Below are 12,097 nucleotides of genomic sequence, written 5' to 3'. Positions count from 1 at the left end.
GACAGGGTTTCACCGTGTTAGCCAGGATGGTCTCGATCTCCTGATCTCGTGATCTGCCCACCTCAGCCTCCCAAAGTGCTGGGATTACAGGCGTGAGTCATCGCACCTGGCCAAGTCCTTGAGTTTTAAATGCAATAATCAATAGGCTAAATTTGATCATATAAAGTAAGTTAGCTATAGAAGACAATCAGACATATTTCCTCTGCCTGAAGTAAGTCAAAATCATCATAAGTCTCTTTTATTTCAAGTAGTGTTGAATCTGCAAAGCCTGTTAGTGAAACTTAAATAGCAAAAGTAAAAGGAAAGAAATTGAAACAAATTTTTGTGGTTTGGCTTCCAAGAAATCAGGATTGCAAAACATAAATAGAACAATAAATACAGTTATGAGAAAGAATCAAACTACCTGGAGTCTGGAAAAACAGATGAGTAGAGATCTGGTCATGAGGAGATGAGATATGCTTGGATAACCCTAAACCAGTTGCATCTGAATTGTCATTTTTTAGACTTCTATGCTGGCTTTATATTTAGAGATTTGGCGTTCAAATGCATTAAATAACTTGCCCCTTTTTTTCCATGAGATTAATATGAGACTCACTGTAAAAACTTTACAAATTAAAATGACAAAAGGAACAAATTGGCAAGTTACCCATACTGCACAAAAATGAATCATGATGAACCTTATGTTGTATTTCCTTCCAGTCTTTAAAAATATTCATATATGTTTGATCACATTATTGACATTTTATTTTTTCACTTGAAATATGAACATTTCCCTTTCTTTTTAAATCCCTTGCTTCTTGCTTCTCGATTTAAATTAAAATGTATATTCCTCATAGATTCACATGTGAGATAAAATGAATCATTCTCCAACCATTTTCTTGGGAGAGGGTGTTTAATTTTTAAATATGAATCCTTTTAATAGTTATGCTATTCAATTAGCACCCTTTAACATCTGACTTTATGCCAAGTTGTTTTGAGCTTAGATGGTTTCTTTTAGCAAGGATGTAAGAACCTGAAGTTTAGGTAATTCCACTGTATAAAGACTTACCCAGTGATTATGTAATTTGTCTCTCTATTCAATACCCAACATCCTCTCTCTCTGACCTATTTATGTCAACTCCTCTTCATCCAACAAATGGTGTTAAGTATGGAGGGAGATAGGGAAAGAAACCCTTTCTTGATTTTTTTTTTTTTTATAAAGTCCCTATCTCTTCTTGCCTTGTGCTCCTATCTTAGAACTTAATTTTTGTCAGAGAGACACACAGCCATCTGCTTTGCAGACCCTAAAATATATTTAGGGATTAATAACTTCTATTCAATATGCCAACCTCACAGAGCCAGCATGTTGAGTTTCCTGAAATGTATTCCCAGAATAACATTCAGTGAATCTTAAGACAGGAAGTCACATTCCAAAAACACCTGCAAATAATCTGCAATAGTTGCAAACTGCAGATAATGGGTCTCACATAATTGGGTCATAAGTTTAATATTTTAAAAAACAATGGTTACTATTTAGTGAGGGCCTAATCTGTGTGTGCCAGGCACTCTGCTAAGCATCTTGCAAACGTTATTTCTAAGTTTTTCAACAGCCCACACGGTTCAAAGGAAAATTGAGGGTTAAGAGAGATTGAAATATATAGTTTGGCCGACTGTATCACTGAAAATACAAACAGGAAAAATCACTTCCACCTACCATTAGTAGACAGAAGAAAGTAAGCTGCATTCTGCTGGGGGAGCCATCTTATTTTATTGATTTTTTCTTCTATTTCTAAACTCTTCAGGTAATCGAACTCGGGTTCATGGCTCTGGAATGTGCTGTAAACATTGTATTCACCCCTACGATGAACCTGATTTTTACTCTGTAGGAAAGGAAAAAAATACACAAACGATTAAATCACAGTAGCCAACTGTAAAACTCGCCAACTCCCTTCTTTTTCTAGCAGTCATTGGGGGTGGGATGAGGGCAGGGCCACTAGCACCTCTGAAAAAAAAACTATATAATTATACACATGAACTTCTGTGCTATCATACAGTATATATAATACATACCTAGAAATATATTAAAATAGAACAAAATTTTAAAATCAATATAAATAGAAGTTCTAATATTTTCTTTTTGCATCCTAACAGATGCTGCAGTCACCCATCGGGGTGAGCCATCCCACAGTGGCATTTGTAAACACTTACATCGAGCCCTTAAAGAGACTACAAAGTTGTAGCATCTGTGACTTTCATTGGCCTTGTAAGATCTCATCTGATTCTCATCATGAAATCTCTGAGGTAGGCGGGGCAAAGAAATGGACAAAAGAGGCTCAGATATTAAATGACTTCCCCTAGGTCTCACAGCTCATAAGGAGAAGATTTGGGCCTCAGATATGCCCCTGCTACTTTTTTCTGTTTTTCTTTCCAACATAAGTGACAAAGCAGACAGGAGCTCAGGGATGCTACCTGCATCATTAAGGAATGATGAGACTTTACCTCTTGGCTTTCCTCTAGCACTGATTATGCAATGAGCAAACAGCAGGGACTACATACATGAGAGAATTAAACACAAGGGCAAGGGTCTGCAGAAACGGGAAGAAAAAGAAAAAATGGAAGAGAAGAGAAAAAACAGGATGTGAAAGAAAGAAGGAGAAGAAGAGGAAAGTGGAAAGGGAAGTTTTATTTCAGGTATTTTAGGTCCTTCTTACCAAGAGCTTCAAGATGCAGGCTTTGAAAAACTCAAAAATTCAAATATGAGTCTTATTGAACGTTTGTTATAAAAGCTTGACTCTTAATAAAAGGGTTAATTTCCAACTGTGTATTTCTAGGTGGATATAAAATATCCAAACCCAAATCTCAACTTACTGACCAGTGGGAGTGCTGAACCCTGGGTGTGAGATGTATGTGTGTGGACTCTCTGGGAGTGTGCCTCCTAAGAATTCACTCCTGGAGTTCACCCACTGAAGTCAAAAGCAGGTCTGCCCTAGATGACGTCACATGGGTTTGTTTCTCAGATTTAGTGCTCATTTTAATCCCAAGAATGGCCACAAAGCTTAATGCTTAATTGCAGGTTCTTTATCCTCATTGACATTTATTTTTTTATTGAACAAAACTACCCTGCTTTAGAAAATGTGTCCCCCATCATTCCACTAATGAATCAGGCTTCCCAAATATTTCACTACATTAAAATAGGTGAAACCTATAAATAGCTAACAGAAAATGTAGAGCAGAATATTACTGGCAGCATGCTGCCTTGGGTAATTTATGCTAAATAGCTCCTCCGGTTCCTCTTTATCATCACTGCAAACCTAATTGGGTTTTTTTTTTTTTTTTTTAAAGAAAAAGCTGGAAAAGGAGGTTTGAAAATCAGTGTTCAAAAGACTTTAAATGCTGACATACTTGGTACTATCCTGCTCATTTGCAGAGAGAGCCAGTCCACCTTAACAATACATTTATAAGAGTGTTGATTTGCTACCATCCAAATCAGACTGTCAAGTGTGTGTAGTATGTGCCAGACCAATTAGCACTAGGCAGCTCTGGAAAAGCAGGAAAAATTCCAGGTCACGAAGAGCTATTAGTTTCTACTTGCCAACCACATTTTCGTGTTTCCAGGGCCAATGGAATAGGCTGGATGCCTGATTTAATGCTGAACACTTGAATTTATACGGAACCCCGAGGGATTACGATGCCCTTATAGAAATTAATTGCAAATAATGTGCAATTACCAAATATATCACCTCTAAATGAGGCTTTCCTTTTTTGAGGGGAGGTGTAACGCAAATGGCTTTGAGGCACAAAGCAGGCTTTAAATTGCTAGGGACGTCTCTTGTGAAACCTTCCTCTCACACTGGGCCTCCCTCACGCTTCCTGAGTGTCCGGTGAATCTCAGAGGCAGGCAGTGGCAGATGGAGAGTTACTAGAACACAGACTGGCCTGCTGGAAGCTCCAAGACCATGCCAGGGGAGGCCAAGGAAATCAAATTGGGCCATAATTCCATTCTAACAAACAGAAGCAGACACCAAAAAACTCAATTTATATGAAAAAGAGAAACAATTCCTAGTGGAACCCATGTCCCAGGAAGAAATGGGTTTATGAGAGTCACTGGAAGTTAGAACTCCTGCTCAGAAATGGTCCTATATGTAGCACTCAGCTTCAGGGGCCTCTGTGTCACCTACAGTGATACCGTGATGTGTGGCATATGCTTTACTCAGATGCCAGTTTGTGGCCTTTAATCCCTTTGGTGAGGCGAGCTATCATTTTCTTCTCTCCTGTCCCAGGTTGTCCTCTTCACATCTGTTGGCAAATAAACTATGTTTTTTTTTTTTTTCTCCTACATATTCTGGCAGCACCTGAAATCAAGGGAGACTGAATTTCAATGGCTCTATGACAGATCCCACTGAAAAAGGAGGAGTTATGCTCAACAAGCACCCATGGAATTTTGCAGGTCAGGCTAGCAGTGAAGTTGTTTTGAAGGTGTAACATCCAGGCTTAGAAAGATAAGGCCATGCCAAGAAAAGGCTCTCTTTTACAGGGCTTTTGAGTCTGAATGTAGAACTGTTGATGTTAATGACTTTTTGGCAGTTTTTAGTTTTCGAGCAAAGCAGCAAGGTTAAGGGCAACACATAAGGATTAAAGAACAGTAGGAGGCCTCCTTTAAAAAGAGAAGAAAATGGGCATTTTGCATTCACCACCACTTACCTCCTGCTCTCGTTGAAATATTACAACCCGACCCCCCTTGTCCCCTGTCGCTAGTAATTCTCCCGTGTGGTTGAATTCTACCGTAGAGATAATGTCAGCTGCAAAGAAGAAGACAAAGGCAATTTAAGTAACTGCACACTTACTTTGAAAGGATAGATAATAGATATACTTTTCTGTGCATTTAAGGGCTTAGGGCTTTGTCTCTGCAGTGGAATTTACAAGGATATTATGTTCTGGGTTTTAAATGCCACCAGAAGTGGCACTTGGGAAGTAAATTTCCTAGATGCCCACACTGCACTGTGGTCTCCTGGAACATCTGGAGAGAATAAAGGGGAAAAGCACATTTAGACCCTTTTTTAAGTAAGAGAAAATTAACTTCATGATGGCTGAAGGAAATGGTGATTTTCTTTGATGATTTCTACCAACCACACACCCTTCATGCACCCATGGCCTTTACACCAAGAACCTTCCCTACACAGGCTTCAGTTGTGGCTATTCAAATCAGTCCTGGGGGCACTGATGAAGCAGGGTTAGGATGCTTAAAGCTCAGTCATGGAAAATGGAGGAACAGAGCACAAAGAAATCATTGGGAAAACTCTGCCAGTCAATAATTCAAGGAAGGAACTGATGAATGCTCCAGGTTGGCCCGTGCCCCTCTTTTTTTGTGAGCCCACTGCATCCTTTGCAAGAGCATGCCTTATTTCAACCGCAGGAGAAGGGTGCTGAGAAAACAAGGTCACAAGGGCAGAGAAGTGAGGGCAATTTGTACTCTGTATTTCTAATCAGAGAAAATGCGCAGGCACCAGGAACTCAGATCACAGATAATTGCTGACGGAATGCCAGCCTGCCAAGTCTTTCTTCCATGCTGGTTACCCCTGGAGGAACATGGACAGGTAAATTACCTATGATTGGATTTATTAGGGCTATTTTTAGAAAAATGTCAGAGGTTAATTCCCCCACAATTATTCCCCTGCAGGGCTCCAACAATTGCTACCAAGAGTGCAAATGTGTTAAAAAAAAAAAAAAAAAAGAGGCGGGGGAATTATGATTATGGCCTTTGACAGGAACATTCTGAAGGTAATGTCTATGTAAGGATAGCAAAGGGGAAACAGTGAGGTGGAAAACTAAGGCAATTACCCCTGAGTAATTCTGATCTCAAATCTTACTCTTATATCATCATTTCAGGATTTTCTTTGTATGCCTGATTTGTTCAGGTAAGTAGTGTAGAACTCTCCACTTCACATATAACTGTTCTTTTCCATGTATGAAAAGGCTCCTTATGGTCATTCATTGTGCAGAAGTTAACAAAAATAAGGTATAAACCTTGGTCACTTTCAAGCTAGACACATTTAAAAGAACAATTCTTGATTTCTTGTTTTGACTTCTTAGATGACTGACCTCACAGATAGCAAATTCAAAGCCCTACAGGGCCACAAAGTAACATAGGTGAACTAGAAAGACTACGTATGTCTCCTTTAAAGGGGCAAGTGGCTATTTAGCTTATGCTGATTGGGGCCATGATTGCCTGTATTGCCATGTATTACCTGATGTTTTGATTTTTTAAGTATATATAGGAAGCTGGAAATCAAGATGTTTATGCAAAAATCTCTTAAAGTTTATACATTGGCAAGTATTTTTTTCAATGCCATGAGAATGAAAAAATAATCATATCTGTGGGCTGAATATGATTTGTGGGTTATCAGTTTATGCCTTCTAGTGTACAGAGTCTTCATTTGGAGTAGGCTATCTCATTCCAATACTGATGCTCTTAACTAGAAATCTAGTTCATTTTCTCAAGAAGACTCCTTCATTGAATGCTACCCTTAAGGAAACACAAAATAAGCAATATGGTTACTAAGTTCCAGATGTAAGTGTAGAAGGTCCATTTATGTAACCAAGGCCCATGAATTGAGAAGAAAGAAAGTCCAGCCAGTGAGAAAGTCAGACACCCTCAAGTGAGTTATTTGACCACTTTCCTTTGTTATAGTTCGCCCATCTTAGCAAACCACTCCCATGCTTAGAGGAGAGAAGGCATCTACTTAACATTTGCAGTTGCCTCAGATTGCCCTGCTTGAAAGCACCAGTGCTAAGTTACACTTCTAACATTAACCACTGCTTCTGACTTTTCAATGAGTGGTTAGCAAAGGGTTATTCATGAGGCTTCCCAATTTGGGTAGAGCCTAAAGCAGGCATGGCTATTGCTTTTCACCTTGGTCTTTGGTCAGGTACAAAGGCTGGTCCAGTTCAAGGCTCTTGAACTGCTCAAATACCAACATTTCTCAGAAAGAAAGAGTAGCAGGAAATAATGAGAGGGTGGTGGGAACCAGGCCTGAGGTTTACAATGTCCAGCTCTTGTCTTAGAGCTATGTTCTAAGGTTCTGCTTACATGTAGTCTATGCCTTTTCACTGGACAGTGACTAATGCAGAACACTAGAGTTCTGGGTGGGCTGCAAGGGTCTTACAATGAGAACTAAAGATGGGCCTTTCCTTTTGGTCAAGTTGGGTATCAGAAAATAATTAAGGAGCAAGATGGCTGAATAGGAACAGCTCCAGTCTCCAGCTCCCAGCGCGAGCGACACAGAAGACAGGTGATTTCTGCATTTTCAACTGAGGTACTGCGTTCATCTCACTAGGGAATGCCAGACAATCGGTGCTGGTCAGCTGCTGCAGCCCGACCAGTGAGAGCTGAAGCAGGGCGAGGCATCGCCTCACCTGGGAAGCACAAGGGGGAAGGGAATCCCTTTTCCTAGACAGGGGAACTGAGACACACAACACCTGGAAAATCGGGAAACTCCCACCCCAATTCTGTGCTTTACCAAGGGTCTTAGCAAACAGGCACACCAGGAGATTATATCCCACACCTGGCCGGGAGGGTCCCACGTCCACGGAGCCTCCCTCATTGCTAGCACAGCAGTCTGCGATCTAACGGCAAGGCAGCAGCGAGGCTGGGGGAGGGGCGCCTGCTATTGCTGAGGCTTAAGTAGGTAAACAAAGCCGCTGGGAAGCTCGAACTGAGTGGAGCTCACAGCAGCTCAAGGAGGCCTGCCTGTCTCTGTAGACTCCACCTCTGGGGACAGGGCACAGCTAAACAACAACAACAACAACAACAACAACAAAAGCAGCAGAAACCTCTGCAGACGCAAACGACTCTGTCTGACAGCTTTGAAGAGAGCAGTGGATCTCCCAACATGGAGGTTGAGATCTGAGAAGGGACAGACTGCCTGCTCAAGTGGGTCCCTGATCCCTGAGTAGCCTAACTGGGAGACATCCCCCACTAGGGGCAGACTGACACCCCACATCTCACACGGTGGAGTACACCCCTGAGAGGAAGCTTCCAAAGCAAGAATCAGACAGGTACACTTGCTATTCAGCAATATTCTATCTTCTGCAGCCGATACCCAGGCAAACAGGGTCTGGAGGGGACCTAAAGCAATCTCCAACAGACCTACAGCTGAGGGTCGTGACTGTTACAAGGAAAACTAACAAACAGGAAGGACACCCACACCAAAACCCCATTAATACGTCACCATCATCAAAGAACAGAGGCTGATAAAACTATAAAGATGGGGAAAAAGCAGGGCAGAAAACCTGGAAATTCAATAAATAAGAGCGCATCTCCCACTGCAAAGTAACACAGCTCATTGCCAGCAATGGATCAAAGCTGGTCAGAGAATGACTTTGACGAGATGAGAGAAGAAGGCTTCAGTCCATCAAACTTCTCAGAGCTAAAGGAGGAATTACGTACCCAGCGCAAAGAAACTAAAAATCTTGAAAAAAGAGTGGAAGAATTGATAACTAGAATAATTAATGCAGAGAAGGCCATAAATGAACTGACAGAGATGAAAACCATGACACAAGAAATATGTGACAAATGCACAAGCTTCAGTAACCGACTCGATCAACTGGAAGAAAGAGTATCAGCGATTGAGGATCAAATGAATGAAATGAAGTGAGAAGAGAAATCTAAAGAAAAAAGAAGAAAAAGATACGAACAAAGCCTGCAAGAAGTACGGAATTATGTAAAAAGACCAAATCTACGTCTGATTGGGGTGCCTGAAAGTAAGGGGGAAAATGGAACCAAGTTGGAAAACACTCTTCAGGATATCATCCAGGAGAACTTCCCCAACCTAGTAGGGCAGGCCAACATTCAAATTCAGGAAATACAGAGAACGCCACAAAGATACTCCTTGAGAAGAGCAACTCCAAGACACATAATTGCCAGATTCACCAAAGTTGAAATGAAGGAAAAAATCTTAAGGGCAGCCAGAGAGAAAGGTCGGGTTACCCACAAAGGGAAGTCCATCAGACTGACAGCAGATCTCTCGGCAGAAACTCTACAAGCCAGAAGAGAGTGGGGGCCAATATTCAACATTCTTAAAGAAAAGAATTTTCAACCCAGAATTTCATATCCAGCCAAACTAAGTTTCATAAGTGAAGGAGAAATAAAATCCTTTACAGATAAGCAAATGCTTAGAGATTTTGTCACCACCAGCCCTACCTTACAAGAGACCCTGAAGGAAGCACTAAACATGGAAAGGAACAACCGGTACCAGCCATTGCAAAAACATGCCAAAATGTAAAGACCATCGAGGCTAGGAAGAAACTGCATCAACTAATGAGCAAAATAACCAGTTAATGTCATAATGGCAGGATCAAGTTCACACATAACAATATTAACCTTAAATGTAAATGGACTAAGTGCTCCAATGAAAAGACACAGACTGGCAAATTGGATAAATAGTCAAGACCCATCAGTTTGCTGTATTCAGGAGACCCATCTCACATGCAGAGACATAAACAGGCTCAAAATAAAGGGATGGAGAAAGATCTACCAAGCAAATGGAGAACAAAAAAAAAAGCAAGAGTTGCAATCCTAGTCTCTGATAAAACAGACTTTAAACCATCAAAGATCAAAAGAGACAAAGAAGGCCATTACATAATGGTAAAGGGATCAATTCAACAGGAAGAGCTAACTATCCTAAATATACATGCACCCAATAGAGGAGCACCCAGATTCATAAAGCATGTCCTTAGAGACTTACAAAGAGACTTAGACTCCCATACAATAATAATGGGAGACTTCAACACCCCACTGTCAACATTAGACAGATCAACGAGACAGAAAGTTAACGAGGATATCCAGGAATTGAACTCATCTCTGCAGCAAGCAGACCTAATAGACATCTACAGAACTCTCCACCCCAAATCAACAGAATATACATTCTTCTCAGCACCACATCGCACTTATTCCAAAATTGACCACATAATTGGAAGTAAAGCACTCCGCAGCAAATATACAAGAACAGAAATTATAACAAACTGTCTCTCAGACCACAGTGCAATCAATAGAACTCAGGACTAAGAAATTCTATCAAAACCGCTCAACTGCATGGAAACTGAATAACCTGCTCCTGAATGACTACTGGGTACATAACGAAATGAAGGTAGAAATAAAGATGTTCTTTGAAACCAATGAGAACAAAGATACAACATACCAGAATCTCTGGGACACATTTAAAGCAGTGTGTAGAGGGAAATTTATAGCACTAAATGCCCACAAGAGAAAGCTGGAAAGATCTAAAATTGACACTCTTAACATCACAATTAAAAGAACTAGAGAAGCAAGAGCAAACACATTAAAAAGCTAGCATAAGGCAAGAAATAACTACGATAAGAGCAGAACTGAAGGAGATAGAGACACAAAAAACCCGCCAAAAAATCAATGAATCCAGGAGTTGGTTTTCTAAAAGATCAACAAAATTGACAGACCGCTAGCAAGACTAATAAAGCAGAAAAGAGAGAAGAATCAAATGGACGCAATAAAAAATGATAAAGGGGATATCACCACTGACCCCACAGAAATACAAACTACCATCAGAGAATACTATAAACACCTCTAGCAAATCAACTAGAAAATCTAGAAGAAATGGACAATTTCCTGGACACTTACACTGTCCCAAGGCTAAACCAGGAAGAAGCTCAATCCCTGAATAGACCAATAGCAGGCTCTGAAATTGAGGCAATAATTAATAGCCTACCAACCAAAAGAAGTCCAGGACCAGATGGATTCACAGCTGAATTCTACCAGAGGTACAAGAGGAGATGGTACCATTCCTTCTGAAACTATTCCAATCAACAGAAAAAGAGGGAATCCTCCCTAACTCATTTTATGAGGCCAACATCATCCTGATACCAAAGCCTGGCAGAGATACAACAAAAAAAGAGAATTTTAGACCAACATCCCTGATGAATATTGATGCAAAAATCCTCAATAAAATACTGGCAAACCAGATCCAGCAGCACATCAAAAAGCTTATCCACCATGATCAAGTGGGCTTCATCTTTGGGATGCAAGGCTGGTTCAACATTCACAAATCAATAAATATAATCCAGCATATAAACAGAACCAAAGACAAAAACCACATGATTATCTCAATAGATGCAGAAAAGGCCTTTGACAAAATTCAACAGCCCTTCATGCTAAAAATGCTCAATAAATTTGGTATTGATGGAACGTATCTCAAAATAATAAGAGCTATTTATGACAAACCCACAGCCAATATCATACTGAATGGGCAAAAACTGGAAAAATTCCCTTTGAAAACTGGCACAAGACAGGGATGCCCTCTCTCACCACTCCTATTCAACATAGTGTTGGAAGTTCTGGCTAGGGCAATCAGGCAAGAGAAAGAAGTAAAGGGTATTCAGTTAGGAAAAGAAGAAGTCAAATTGTCCCTGTTTGCAGATGACATAATTGTATATTTAGAAAACCCCATTGTCTCAGCCCAAAATCTCCTTAGGCTGATAAGCAACTTCAGCAAAGTCTCAGGATACAAAATTAATGTGCAAAAATCGCAAGCATTCTTATACACCAGTAACAGACAAACAGAGAACCAAATCATGAATGAACTTCCATTCACAATTGCTTCAAAGAGAATAAAATGCCTAGGAATCCAATTTACAAGGGATGTAAAGGACCTCTTCAAGGAGAATTACAAACCACTGCTCAGTGAAATAAAAGAGGACGCAAACAAATGGAAGAACATACCATGCTCATGGATAGGAAGAATCAATATCGTGAAAATGGCCATACTACCCAAGGTAATTTATAGATTCAATGCCATCCCCATCAAGCTACCAATGAGTTTCTTCACAGAATTGGAAAAAACTGCTTTAAAGTTCATATGGAACCAAAAAAGAGCCCGCATTGCCAAGACAATCCTAAGTCAAAAGAACAAAGCTGGAGGCATCATGATACCTGACTTCAAACTATACTACAAAGCTACAGTAACCAAAACAGCATGGTACTGGTACCAAAACAGAGATATAGACCAATGGAACAGAACAGAGTCCTCAGAAATAATACCACACATCTACAGCCATCTGATCTTTGACAAACCTGACAAAAACAAGAAAT

At 40.3% G+C, this 12,097-nt stretch overlaps 1 protein-coding gene across 3 annotated transcripts in view; it reads right to left on the bottom strand.

Moving 5' to 3' along the window:
- Nucleotides 1–12,097, bottom strand: part of PPP2R2B (protein phosphatase 2 regulatory subunit Bbeta) — a 304,107-nt gene that overhangs the window by 112,269 nt on the left and 179,741 nt on the right. For all 3 annotated transcript variants that reach the window (XM_023226909.2, XM_023226908.2, XM_023226910.2), the window contains 2 exons: nucleotides 4,681–4,778; nucleotides 1,694–1,859 (listed from right to left, as the gene is read on the bottom strand). In XM_023226909.2, coding sequence (XP_023082677.2) covers nucleotides 1,694–1,859; nucleotides 4,681–4,778 — 264 coding nt within the window. The remainder of the gene's footprint in view (nucleotides 1–1,693; nucleotides 1,860–4,680; nucleotides 4,779–12,097) is intronic.

The sequence above is a fragment of the Piliocolobus tephrosceles genome, chromosome 4 (genome assembly GCF_002776525.5).
Source record: "Piliocolobus tephrosceles isolate RC106 chromosome 4, ASM277652v3, whole genome shotgun sequence".
NCBI lineage: Eukaryota > Metazoa > Chordata > Mammalia > Primates > Cercopithecidae > Piliocolobus > Piliocolobus tephrosceles.
Note: the sequence above shows the minus strand (reverse complement) of the source record. Positions and strands in the feature narration are given on the sequence as shown.